Genomic DNA, 15037 nt, shown 5'->3' with positions numbered 1-15037 from the left:
ACAGTCTCTCCGTGTCGACAATCCATTGCATGTGTCGATTTTGTATGAGTTTCATGAATATTTTATAGGACGTTAGTAATAAGGCGATAGGTCGCCAGTCGTCGACGTTGTCCTTGTTTCCATTCTTTTTTGGTACCAGTGTTATGATACTGTGTTTCCAGTCTGGGGGGACTTTTTGATATTTTAAACAGGTGTTAAAGATGGCCGTAAAAATTGGTGCCAGTTTGTTTATATTTTGTTTTATATATTTATAGGTGACACCGTCTGCCCCGGGTGACTTTTCATTTGGTAATTTTTTAACACAGCTTGTGAGTTCGTCGATTGTAAACTCACTTGTTGATGGTGTCCATGCGGGAGGGGGGATAGTGACATCATCGGACCAGGGTGTGTCACTAATGTTTATATTGTTTCGTTGACATTTTTCTTTATAGGCAGTCTCTACTGTGTTGATATCTATCTCACAACTTGAGTGTGTTTGTTTACATCCGTTTCTAATAATATCAATAGCTTTTCGTTGGTGGTTGACGAATATTGCTGTGAGTTCTTGTCTTGTCACCTCTTTTTCCTCCTGTGCTCTTGGTGTGTTGTTTTGAATAAGGGAGGGCATAATGGAGGACTTTATATCTATTATTTTTATTTCGATGTATTTTAATAGAGCTTCATAATTGTTGATCGGGTCTTTTATAATAAGAGTTTGTGTGTTGGTCCGTTATACTTCCGGATGGCAATGTTGTGAACTCCTTGGCCAAGCGCATTCTATCTATAGAAAAAAACGAAGTTGACATCACTCAGTTCTGGCTGATGTTGTGAGTATTTTACCATAACGTATAGCATCATTAAGTTACTGTTAAGATGTATACAACACAACACGCACATACAGAGAGAGAGAGAGAGAGAGAGAGAAAGAGGGAGGGGCAGATAGATAGAGAGAGAGAGAGAGAAAGAGAGAGAGAGAGAGAGAGAGAGAGAGAGAGAGAGAGTTTAGGGAAAAGACGTAAAATTCAAATTGTGTGACGAAAAATATTGGTAGTTAATGATAAAAATGGGAAGGGGGAGTGGGAGGAAGCAACCTATGATCGATTGCACTGACACACGTCACAATGGGTCATCAATCACATGCTTTGTTTGGGCTCGATAGATTAGTATGTTATAGGAATAACGACTGTCAGAGACTATCTGATTTCGTCCTATGTAAATTGTCGGAAGATAACTACTTGTCCCGTCCCACGGAGATGTCCTCTTTTTAATAAAGGTACTACACCGGGATAAGACTGTTCCGGGACATATTATTGCTCGGTTATGCTTGCTAGGATATGTTTTTCAAGATTGATGAAATAGAGGTTGCCTGTGTCTGTTTTTACTGCTTCTAAAAAAAAAAAAGAGAAGAGGAAACTGTATTCGGTGCATCATTCAAATACCCAAAAATTAGTCCTAGATAGAGTCTTTTAACCTCCCATCTAGCACAGGAAGCTCCTTGTTTTGAAAGATGATGTTTTTCCCTTTTAAATCATCTCTCTGTAAGGAAGTGTTACATAGTTTGTTTAGAACTTTTGAGTTGCTTAGACATTTGAGTGAATACTTTTGGCTTGATCCCGTGCCTGTGTCTGGATGAAACTTTTAGGGGTTCTCAGACTACGAACTATTGATAGTTTTGCTCTTTGAGTCCACTTCTGACCTCTGTTTGAACCATTCCTCAAATCTTAAATCTTTTTTTTAATATCCTATTTTCTGTCGTTTTACTGGTGCTGAAATGTCCCCAAAATGTCGCAAGCGCCGTAAAACCCCCCAAGAACAAACATACAAAGATTATTCATGGGTCAAGTTCACAAGGTTCATGGTGATCTCCAATGTTACTCAACAAAATATTACGACTACAACATACAGATTGTGTATCAAAAGCTTTGACAACCATCTATATCTTGTTTGAGCAGCTATCATGCAACAAGACACACGGTTCAGAAAGAGTGTATAACCAGAGGGAAGAATCTCTATGGCGCTTAGATAAATATAACTCTATGTATTGTGACCAATCGTTCTAAGACGGTATTGAACTGATGTCAAAACGTGAAGTTTAAATAAAAATGATAAGAATGGAAATGAATGAAAATATAGCTCTTCATATATAAAGAAATCATATTCCTTCACACCAATATAGTATCATATTAACGTAACTCAAGTTTCATATTAGTCGAGTTGGATACCATTTTAGCATCTTAACCACCCGATTATAGTCATTTGTCCTCTAGTGGTGGGCAGGAGGTCACGCTGTGTCTTCTACCCCCCCCCCCCCCCCCCACTGTATTATCTGTATTCTGAGTTGCTTTCTGTCTTTGTCTTGGAATGGGATTACTTGGTTTTGTCCTGACCCTTGCCGGAGTCCTTGCCTTGTGAATTGTCCTTCTGTTATATACTGATCGTTATATTTTTGTTTTGAACCTATCTTATAAACATTTGATTGTGTTCCTTTTGGTAGGATCCTGTGCTGGTGTCTGGGTGGGACTTTTGGGTGATCAGTTGTAAATCTAGAATATTTTGAATATCCCATTTTATTATTTTTATATGGCGCTGAAATTATGATCTAAATGTTTTATAAGCGCCGTAAAACCCTAAAAAACAAACGAAAACACGACATAATATCATTTTTAACGGTAGGTCACACAGTATAATGTACTGCACCTATCGGGACCAGGACAGTCCTGTGGCATTGTGCCCTAAGCAATGCCATCTATAGATGTCCTAATTTTGTCATTGAGTTGAAAAATGAATGTTTAATAGTTGATCAAGTGTGTTGTTGGTAATATCTAGGATTTCTGGTGGGAGAGTGTTTTATTCCTTGATGGTTCTTTGTGAAAAAAAAACTCTTTATTTGTTTTGGTTCTGTGTGTTGGGGTTGTGAACTTACTGCTGTGATAATTTCTTGTGAATGTACAGTATTGTTTTGTAAAATAATGTGGTAAAGTTACTGCTGTTTTGTTGGAATGGACTGTTCTGTGGAGAAGTTGTAGGCTTTTCTTTTTCCGCCTACTCTCCGGTGTTTTCCACTGAAGCAATTTCAGGACCTCAGTAACGCATCTTGGTTCGCGCAAGTAATTGTTGGTGACAAACCTCGAAGCTGGCCTTTGACCTTGTTCGATTTTCTTTATGTTCTTCAATACGTGTCGTTAAATGTTTTTTTTTTTTTTCAGAGAACGGCAAATTTGTCCACAGGTGATCTCTCTCCGCTCCGCCAGATTATTAGATTTGAAGTTAGAAGGAAAGTTGCGACATAAACATAGGCAATGAGGTTGTTGTTATTTTCTTTAAGATATTCACCCTAATACTGATGGTCGTGTGTTTTGTGCATGACTATAGAATTTATAGCGCTAAAATCAAAATATATATTTTCTAAGATAACACGTCACCAGCTCCAATTATTGGGGAGATTTTTATACATTTTATAACACAATTGAGGGGAAATCCTTACGATTTCATAACTTTTTGTTTTAATGATAATAGGACATAATATCCGTTTTTTCATCAAGTTAACAGTCATTTAACAAGAAAATCGTCATTTCAATGTTTTTGTTAATGTAAACGCGTATTTATCAAAATTAACTAAGGCGGAACTTAACACGCATGATGATTTTTTAAAACGCCCCCATGACTGTAAGTGTTAAAGTAAAACAAGACAGCGTGAGGTGAACATGAGTGATATCTCTTATTTCGGGATTGTGCCTGTTGTGGCTGTCATAAGTGACCCACGGTGATTAGATGACAATGCACATCAACCGTGACGACAAAATATACGAATGGGTTAGGTCTTAATATGTCGGCCGCCTTACCTTCTAAACGGATGAAATAAATTAGAAAGAAAGAATGAATGAATGAAGGAGATAGAGATAGGGAGGGGGAGAGAGAGAGAGAGAGAGAGAGAGAGAGAGAGAGAGAGAGAGAGATAGAGAGATAGAGAGGGGAGAGAGAGAGAGAGAGAGAGAGAGAGAGAGAGAAACAGAGAGAGAGAAGAAACAATAGAGCAGAGAAGTATTACATATTGCTCTCTCACTCCCCTTCCTCGCTCTCTCTCTCTCTCTCTCTCTCTCTCTCTCTCTCTCTCTCTCTTTTTTTTTTTTTTTTTCTTTCTTTCTTTCTTTATTTCTTTCTATTTCGTTCTTTCTTTCTCTCTTCCCTTAGGCAATATCACAACATAAGTTAAGTTTTAAAAAATCACATATTATATCTAACTATCCAATCACTGTTGGATGGATATAGAGAGAACGAAATTTACGCCACTCAGCTCTTTGTTGTTGTTTTTAGCCAGCCATTTTTATGAGTATTTCTCACTAACTTGAATTAATCAGATAATTAAAATTTAAGCAGAAAGATTCTCTGGTCTAAGGTTACACACTCTTTAATGTGCTGGTACTTTCTATCCGAGTTTTTTGGGGTTTTTTAGCTAAGCGCATAGCATCAATAGATAGTTGCGCTTTGCTAAGAAACTCACAACATTGCCATCCGGAAGTATAACGGACAAACACACAAAACTGTGTGTAATCATGAACGTTTATAGTCTGTCTGGTTAATACAGTTTAGTGAGAACTACTCATAAACGTGGATGGCAAAAAGCAAGGCGTGAGTGACGTCATCTTCGTTCTATTTATAAACCGCGAGAACAAATTAACGATCCAAAGGGGGATCGAACAAGGTTCTTTTGGATGTGACTCGGATGTCACAGGGATCTTGTTATTATGGTAATTGGAAGTGTTGACTTTGACTGAAAGTAGAGGGTTAGTTAATACGGTAATGTGCCTGTTGGGAAATGGAATCAAAGAATTCATTCAAGGGAACCCCTCGTTTTAATTAGAGGGGTGGTGTTCAAATCTTTCCTTCGTGTAAATATGTGATGTCCAATAAAGTCGTTACCCTTAACATTGCTAACACCGAAAAGACTAAAATAACAGAAAACAAAACATGTTTTAGGGGTCTCTGTAAACGCTACTTGAGGAGGAGAAAACAAGAAGATTATGATTAGGTTGAATTATATTTCAGACATTGATTATTCGATGGGACTGATTCCAGTCAGGGAAGCTGTATTCTTGTTCCCTGATGATCATAAACTACTAAAAATGACAACAGAGGTGGAGAATAATGGCATAAGATGGAATTTCAACGCAACAGTAGAGGACCTTAAATTTGCTGAAAACATCGCTCTCATTTCATCGAAATATGAGGGCCCTCATATGCTCATATTTTTATTAAATGAGAGCGATGAGAATTTGTTGTCCACATCTGTTGCCATTCCCATCATCCAGAGGCTTGGTAAAGTCTGGAACACAAGAGGTGCAGGAAGTAAGACAAAAGTTTAGATGTTTAAAACGTTAGTCCGTTTTGTGCTCCTATATGGCTCCTCAGACATTGACGGTCTAGAAACTAGCAAATTTTGTAGAAAGGAAACTGTATGTTTTGTTGTTTTTTTTTTTCAAAATAAAAGCTTGAGGAAAATTTTGAGAGTTAAATTGCAACGACGTGTGAGGGATAAAATAATTCTGAAAGTGGCAGAGGCAGGGAAAGTTAGAATGATGGTGAAAATGAAAAGATGGAATTGGATGGGCATGTCTTGAGGAGAAGAGACAAGAACGACTTTACAGTGGCATTGGGATGGACTGCAGAGGAAAAGAGTGGGAGAGGAAGGCCCAAAACACCATGACGCAGGATGGTTAAAAAGGCACGGGAATGAAATTCGATGGCACTCCTGGCAGAGGGCCAAGTCTATAGCCAAGGACAGTACAAAATGGAAGGAAAAATATCCAGGCCTTGATCGCTTTTAAGTTTAATAATGTAAGGAAGGCTGCTTATACTTATATTTATGTTAACTTTAAAGCATTCTTGATCTAGTAAGTTGCTTCATACTAAAAGGCAATTAGGCAGAGTTAGGAAAGATAGCTATTATAATTATTAGATGAAAGAATTTTAAAAATTTGAAATTTCAAATTCCAGGCATTCTACAAAAAAAAAACAAACACAAAAAAGGAACAAAGAGGCTCGTTCACTTTATTATATGCATGGATTAACGGAGCTCAGCACCCATTATTTCACAGGCCTGGGGCATACCTAGTGCATTGTGGGCGTCTTTAGAAGTGCTTGATTGGCGCATTTGTTTGTGAGGAGACCATTGTTGATTTTGAATCTTTAATTAAGGCGAAGTCCTCATGGTGCATGCAGTAAGTTAGGCTGCAGTCATGAATCACATTAAGTACTTGAGGTTCATACGGGAAAAACCAGTCTTCGTCTACAGATCTGCTTTATGGTGACGGAAGACGGCGGTATTTGAAGAAATCATCAACGGAACTATTCGCTGAAGAATGATTTCAATCTGGTAACTTCAACTGCGGAGTACGCTACGGGATTAGTCAAGTCTGCGTTTGTGTTCCCAGGATCATTCTAATCAAACGATATGTAAAGAACAAGTTTTCTGGCCAAAATTTTAAATACTCCGGGTTTTTTTTCTTCAGAGTTTGGCAGTTTTGCGAACAATGCATTGCTATCATAGGATCATAGGAATCGCCTCGATGGGAACCAATTTCGGACAAAATTATAGCGGTAGGGTTCAGAGGAATATAATCAAAGATGACAAGTATGCATGTCTACCACCCCCCCCCCCCCCCCCCCACTACAAACAACAATCATGATGACGTTATAAGACAATATTTTTTGAATGTTCGCAAACTGCTTTAGACAATGTAATCAGGCTTGATCTAATCATTGCAATGGGGTATTCTATGGTCAATTTCTTGTCAACAGATGAAAACAAATTGCCAATTGGGGTTTTTGAAGATGAAACAAATTAATCATGGCAATAGTGAAAGGATGGTAGCTTTCTGTTTGCACAACCAGATTAAATTAATGAACACTCACTTTGAGATCAAAAATATATTCATTTTAAAAACGACGTTGTCGTCCCCAGGGCGTGTCTTCATGAACGCAGACTAGCGCATAGTCTCTGACTTTAGTCAATGACTTGAAAAAAATCGGATTTTATGTGAGCTGACCAAGCAAGTCCCAGATTAAAATCACGGCACCTTCGGACTAAGTTTTAGTCATTTGCTGAGCCCGGACTTCAAGCTTAGTCTGAAACTAGTTACTTGAGTCGACAAGATAGCAGCTATTTTTAGATTGAGAAAATGACAGAGGCAAAAAGTGTCCTGTTGCTTTTGACACTGGCTTTAAAAAATGTAAGATAAGTGCAGAAGGGTTCACTACAAAGAACAACAACAACAACAAAATATTAGAAAGTATAGTGGAGACAAAAGTTATCCTGCGAGCATTGTAACTGGCTGAAATAATGTGATTCATCAGAACACATTTTCTTTTTTGTTTAGGGTTTTTTGGTTCAATTTGTTTGAGTTTCAATGAAACTTTCATTGGCCTAAATATAGAATCGATAGTCGACCATGGACATCATTGTAGTCTATCAGTCGACAGTCAACATTATGTAAATTTGATTCATTATGGCAGAAGTATGTTCAAATATGAAATGGAACTAAATACTATCTAGACGTCTATACCGGATGTGTTGCTAATTTCCTTATGGAAATCTTTTACGTTGAAAGTATGAAGGCTGGTATTTTACCTGCCATCGTGTACTAGACAGAGCTTGATGTTGCCAGCACAAAATAGCCGAAATACTCACCGTCCTTACAACGCCCATTCAAGAGCCTGGCTGGTCAACATTCACAAAATTCTATTCTTTTAGTCACTTACTTCGATTAGGCTTTAGACTAGCATGTCATTTGCTAGACTAGTATATAACTAAATCTAGTCTTCTTATATAAAACTGGGCCCATATGTCAAAACACAGAACGAGATAGACATTTGTATTATAATCAAGCATTTTTTGTCTATTACCTGATGACCATATTCAAGATTACAAAAGAAAATGGATTTTATTATCCAACTGACTTATCAATACATTCCATGCCTTCATATGTCGGGGTATGGCCAGTTTATTTATCGTTCCAACAAGTTTTTGATAAGTCTAAAATAGTACTACTTTGTACACCGCCTACATTGAAACGTGTTGTTTGGACATGACCTATATATTCATTTTGTAAATTTAATATAAATGATATCTAACCTGGACAACTCTTGAGAGGTATTGCCACAATGTCACCGAAGACCCGGGAGTCATCCTTACCTATTCCCTCCCTCCCTTTGCTTACACATCCCCCCCCCCCCCACCTCCCACATGCACACACATTTTCAAATTTTAAGCAACTAGTCAATGAATCGGTCACGCTTGACTAAATGGGTTGTACCTTTGTACCTGGCTTAACCCTTTAAAACAAGAATGGATTTCTTTCATGACAAGTTCCGTCTCTTGTTTTGTTGTGGGTTGTTTTGGTGGGTTTTTTTTTTTTTTTTTTTTTTTTGTGGGTTTTTTTTTGGGTTGTTCTGTTGGTTTTTTTGGGGTTTTTTTTTTATTTAAGGGGGGAGGGGGAGGGGTTTGTTTGTCTTTTTGTTTTGTTTTTGTGGTTTTTTTGTTTGTTTGTTTGTTTTGTTTGTTTGTTTTTTTTATTTGTTGTTTTTTTTGTTTGTTGTTTTGCTTTTTGTTGTTTTTGTTTTTTTATTCGTTTGTTTGTTTTGTTTTTCGGGGGGTTTTTTGGGGGGTTTATTTGGGGGGGGGGATTATAGCTGAAAACCTAACACTTTTTTAAACATGAAAACATTTAGAGAGACGTAGATAACTTCTATTTCAATCGGACCCTAGTTGCATTGTTGGTACTGCTCTCTCGAAGGAAAAGATAAGGTGAGAGTAAAATTATATAGATCCACCTGAAAATGGTTAATTCTCCGGATTTTCCCCGAAACTTCATACCCTTCCATCATAATAATTAATTTTTAAACTCCAACTGAAAAAATAAGAGACACGATATTCATTATTTTGTTCAGCAAAGTATGCTCAACAACACAGCATTAAGTTCTTTTAACTACAACAAAATAAATTCATCAAAATGTGTGATATACAGAAGAGATCTGAACTAGAGAAAAAAATGCTGGTTGTACTGTAACGAATGTGATGATTTTCCTGTAGTTGGTATGGAGAGGGTTAATAATCTAAAAATGACAATCTGTGGAATGCGGATGGTTGTCGACAGATCCGGGTAGACCTGTCATGAGTTTCACGCATGTTCATTTCAAACATATCCTTTTATAATATACATATACATATATTATATATATATAAGCAAAATATGTTTTAATAACAATTCGTATCAAACAATCCAAAACAATTTGGCCGTACAGTGACTTTTTTTTGGTGGAAAACTATTGACATCACATAATGATGAATCAATCCCCCCCCCCCCCCCCCCCCTACTTGTCAAAATTTCATAAACATGAGTATTCGTAGAGATGAAAGAAAACGTGTTTTGTCATTATTCTTGAGCATTTGAGCATTTATATAGCGCAATATACACTAAAATGATCAAAGCGCTTTACAAAGGCCATGTACTCTTCTTATCCCTAAGTACAGTGAGAGACCACAAGATGTGCGTAAAATATTTGTTCTATAGCGCCGTAATAATCTATAAACACTTAGGAGCATGACCAATACAGTAAGAAAATAAAGCAAATTATTGCATTGCACGACATTCAAACTACCACAGATTGTAAGGAGGGAATTGGGCTTTTCAATTAAAACTCCAAATGGAATGTTCTATGAGCGCTTTCTCTCTGATAAAAACAGAGAAAACCGCTTTAAAATGAAACAAAATTCCTTGTCATAGTAAGAAACATACAGACATAAATACATATTACAGTCCTCCATTCGGCATAAGATATCAGCCAAGGTTCGGGTAAAACCAAGCCATATTTAGTCCAGAACAAGAACAGAAAGTCCAGTTGTAATTGTTTCGATTTTTTGTTGTTGTTTCTTGTGATTTTTATCTTTTTTTATGCGCGTGCGTTTTTGGTTTTCTGGGGTTGTTTTTGTTATTTGTGCTTTTTGTTTTGCTTTTTTGGGGGTGGGGGTGGGGGGGGGGGGTTCGTTTGGTTTTGCTTGTTTTTTTTAGAGGACGGGGCTGAGGTTTTTTTAAAAAGCAAAATTCCACTTTTTTTCAATTCATCGAAGAGTGCTATGCAATAATTCTTGAAATGTAACACTGAAAAGAGGCATACATTCTTCCTTACTTATCATTGACCAGGCTGTCCCAAGTCTCCCCTTACATTTCCCCAAGTCTCACATTTTCAATTAAATTGATCAAACTCTCAAACTATTAGGTTTGAATATCTCAACCCTTGAAAGTTCGCGATTTAATATACTTGGTGTGTAAAAATAGAAATGTTTGATCTTGAAATAATGTTTTGGGAGATTTCCAAAAATACAAGAAGATTATTGTTCTATGTCTCCCACGTTTTCCCTATATAGACTTGGGATATGTCAGAGAGACTTGGAACAGTCAGTTTTAAAGTATAAAAGGTTGTCATTTAAAGTAATAAGGCGAGCGAACACAACGGAGAAAATGCACAGATCATATTTCTTTAGTTTCAAATCATAATTTTAGCATTCAATGTCTTGGAAACAAGGAATTGTTAAGCTATCAGTAATATACAGTGTTTAATTCTAATCAAAGTTAAATTTTCCTAAGTTCTTGATAGAAATCTGAGAGTCTTCAATGCGGCTTGTGGTGTTTTAAACCTTTGTTTTGTTTGTTTTGTTTTGAAGGGTTTTATGGCGCTTGTAACACATTAAGGTCATATCAGTGCCAGTAAAAAGGAAGAAAATGGGTTAGTAAAAAGTTCTCGAATTACAACCAAAGCACCCAAGAAAAGGTAAGATAAAGGGGAATTGGTACAAATAGGAAACATATTATGTAGATTCCAAGAGCACACTATCAAAGTACTTAGTTTGAGATCACCTAAATAAAACAAGATAACAATACATAACAGGGAGATGATTTACAAAGAAAAAAATATCATCTCCCAAAACTATAACTATACATTCAACTGTTTCCCTTCCAGCCAAGGACTCCGACCAGGGTCAGGACAAAACTAAGTAATCTCATTCCAAGACAAAGACAGAAAGCAATCTTGAAAACATATATAGGGGGATAGAAGACACAGTAAGTGCCTCCCTGCCCACTATGGGAGGTCAGCAACCCCACCCAAGTTTTTAAACTTGGGGATTATAAAAGATGAATCGACAATTCATCATCTTTGACTTACTGCCCCAAGTTTCCCTTGCCCCCTTCACACCGTCCGTGGTCTCCCGAAGCATGATTCTCAACTTGGAATGTGAATATTGTTTTTAATTGTGAATCTTACAATAGATGGATTTATATTTTCATCGTTATCTAGATCTACTAACATAATAAAACTTTTCTTGGTGTGATAAAAGTATTTACTAGATATTTATAATATTAGGATCCCCGAGACCATTGTTGTTCCGGATTCGTGTAACAGTTTAACTTTCTTTATAAGCCAAATAAGCAGACAAAAAATAACATTTTTGTCCGATTGGAATTTGGATTTGACCTTTCGGGGGTCACATAGAGGTCAAACAAGGTGAAATTGTGATTAAATTCAGAACTCCCATAATATCAAGAATTTGATAACTTGCAAATAACCCCCAAAAAAATTTTATTTGATCTCATTCTCACCAGGAAAAATAAAAATAAAAATCATACATCATTTCAAGGAATCATTGGCCTTTATTTGCGTCGTCCTTTCTAAAAAGAGCACAATTTTCCGGAATATCACTTAAACTGTTAAGAAAATTATAACTTGTAAAGAGAACAAGTAACAGCCCGTAAAGAGAATAACATTATTTCCCAATACTCTTCAACAGTCGTAACGTCACTTCCAGGGGGAAAAACCCCATACATTTGATCATGTTTTGACTTTTACACATTCTGATCACAAGGCATATGAAAAGTTCTAGCCAGCATGAAGAATAAAAAAAAACAATGATTTTCTTTGTTTAGAACCAAGATGGCCGCCGTTGCCAGGCGGCGTGACATCTGACATTGAATCGTATTGCAAATAAATCGGATCATGGTTAATGGAGTTATCGGCCATTGAATTCTGTTACTAAAAATAGAACTCATATCATAATAGGAAATTTATTGGAAAAAAACAAAACAAAAGGAAACCCCAAAGAAACGATGGAAATGCGTCTTTAGGCTCTGTACAAAAATCTTAGCTCTCTATCAAAATTGAATAAGTTATCGCCCTTTTTCACAATGGAAAAAAGGTGTGTAATTGTGAAACATCTAGAAAATTGTTGATAAAACAAGACTTTCAAGAAAAGAATATGAGCAACTGAATAAATTAAAATTATTTTGTAGATCACAACTAAATCAGATGATACTCAATGGAGTTTTCACCCATTAAAGCTTGTCAGATTTTTTGTTAATGGCGCGTGTTTTTCTGGGTTTTTTTCTCGGCTGTCCCTCTATCAAAAGTTGTAATAATTTTTTTCAACCTCTGAATCATTTTCTCTAAACTGAATATAGATTTCGAACCGTATTGCTGCCATATTAAAAAAAAAAGAGTTTTCTTCTTTAAGACCTTTCTAATAATATATATGGTATTAACGATATTGTACTGCGATGGTTTGCATCGTATCTTACTGGTAGAACCCAATCTGTTTTGGTTAATGGCAAACAGTCAGACCCCTTACCACTAAAGTTTGGAGTGCCTCAGGGCTCGGTACTCGGTCCTGTACTTTACGTCCTGTATACAATGCCACTTGGGCGAGTCATTCCTGCACATGGTGTGAATTACCACATGTATGCCGACGATACGCAATTGTACAAATCCGCTGTGCCATCGGGTATAAATACAGCTTCATCTGATATTGAGCAATGCTGCTCGTCTATTTGGCATTGGATGCAGGACCATAAATCAAAACTTAATCATGACAAAACGGAGATCATGCTTTGCGGCACTTCGTCAAATATTAAAAAGACAATATTACCATCAATACTTGTTGGTGATTGTCACATCAGTATATCATCCAAAGCGAAAAATCTTGGCGTTGTGCTCGACGACTGTTTCAGCATGGAACATCAAATAAACCAGATGATCAAACCCATGAATTTTGAATTAAAGAGAATCCATCGAATGAAACAATACATTCCTCTCCATTTGCTGAAAACGGTCGTTTGTGCACTGATACTGTCACGTCTTGATTACTGTAACTCGCTACTTGTTGGTCTGCCTGACATAAAACTCAAAAAACTACAAAAAGTTCAGAATAGAGCAGCAAGGCTTGTCCTAGGTATTTTTCGCAGTGACTCGATGGGTGTCAAGACGATGTTGAGGGAATTGCACTGGCTACCAATTAAAGCTCGTATTGAATGCAAAATTGCTCTACTTTGTCTTGATGTCATCAATTCACGAAGCTCTGCCTATATTCAAGACTTGATTGTGCCCTACAACCCCACTCGAAATCTCAGGTCCTCAAAATTGGATCACCTTCATATTCCAAAAACTAATCTTAATCGTTTTGGCGATAGATCATTCAGTAAAGTAGGCCCTATCACTTGGAATTCACTCCCACTGTCAGTCAGACTTGAAAGCAGCGTTGATAAATTCAAAAATAAACTAAAACCTATCTCTTTGGGAAGTATTTAAATTAGATTATGCCAAGAATCATTACAAAGCGCATACGTTCGTGCGTTTTTGTGCGTGTGTGTGTATGTGTGTGTGTGTGTGTGTATGTGTGTGTGCACTCGTGTATACATTCAGTTAAGTGTGTGTATGTATGTGTATGTATGTGTATATATGTTATGTGAAGCGCTTCAAAGCTTCGGCATAAGCGCTATATAAATGTACATTTATTATTATTATTATTATTATTATTATTATTATTATTATTATTATTATTATTATTAAGACTGACAAAAACCTACTCTAAAACCGCTGTCATAAAATTAGAGATTTTAATCAGTCAAATATTGTAAACAAGTTACGCACCACAAAGTAAGAGATGAATTCATCCTTTTTTTTTTTAATATCGTGCTTACACGGTAGTTCCGGCTAGTGATTATGAGTTCACGTCATACTTGTTTCCGAAATAATAACAATTCGCTTTAACTGTCATTAACTTACAACTTATGTAGTTTGCATTTTGAATGTATTATTTATGGCATATTATCTACATCATGTCGCAATTACACAAAGTCTGATATGAAATCTCTAGTTTTAAATCATTTGAAATAGTGATTGTATAGTCAATATTGTCAAATTAACAATAAATGCTGTTTGAATAAATCAAAATTGAAATATTTTTTTATCTATGCATGAACGTTTCACAGAACATAAAAAAAAACATATTAAGCTCATACTCATAAACGATACGATACGATACAATACGAAATCTCTGTCGGTTCCACTCTTGTAAAGCTGCGAAAATAACTCTACTTGTTTCCATCGATAAGCTATTAAAGTGGTATTGGAATTTCACAATCGAAATACGACTGAGAGATCACCCGTGTGGAACGACGTGGTAGGAAGAGGATCCTAGACAAATTTGATATGTATATCATCCAAAGATGTATGGAGTGAACGTAAACATACATCCGACAAAGGAATGGATTCTGATAATTCTGGTAGAAAAAGGCACGTGGGTTCTGGATAGAGGATCATTGTTATTCTTGCAGGTGATGAAGATACTGGATTTAAAAGGATACCATGCCATTTTTTCTTCTCCGCATCATCTAGAAGATAAAGAATATCATTCTGGGGTAAAGGTGTATGCAAAGGTGTATGAAGACTGGCTAAATACTGTTTTCTGCCTTCCCTCGAAGCACCCAGCTGTAGTGTATTTGACAACGCTACCATTGGATGGCCCATGATCATTTCAGCAGCTATAAAATCCGACATGATTTCGTGATTTCAATCAGGTAGCACTAAATACTCTGACCATTCATCAAATGGCTAACTAGAATACTTAGTAAAAAGAAACGAACCAGAAACGGTTTTCAAAGCAGACTGCTTAATCAGGGAGTTTTGACACGAGGTTGCTCGACTCCCCCCCCATATCATTGTGATCGCAATC

At 36.6% G+C, this 15037-nt stretch overlaps 1 protein-coding gene across 1 annotated transcript; it reads left to right on the top strand.

Moving 5' to 3' along the window:
• The first annotated feature begins 12717 nt into the window (after positions 1–12717).
• On the top strand, positions 12718–14489 carry LOC144967423 (uncharacterized). The gene is made up of 2 exons (XM_078904652.1): positions 12718–13506; positions 14418–14489. The coding sequence occupies exons 1-2, from the start codon at positions 12718–12720 to the stop codon at positions 14487–14489; spliced, it is 861 nt and encodes a 286-aa protein (XP_078760778.1).
• Positions 14490–15037: the final 548 nt, after the last annotated feature.

Source organism: Berghia stephanieae, chromosome 1 (assembly GCF_034508935.2).
Source record: "Berghia stephanieae isolate SIO BIC M18660-M18661 chromosome 1, UCSD_Bste_1.3, whole genome shotgun sequence".
Taxonomy (NCBI): Eukaryota; Metazoa; Mollusca; class Gastropoda; order Nudibranchia; family Aeolidiidae; genus Berghia; species Berghia stephanieae.
The sequence above is the reverse complement of the archived record's forward strand: the minus strand, read 5'-3'. Positions and strand labels throughout refer to the sequence as shown.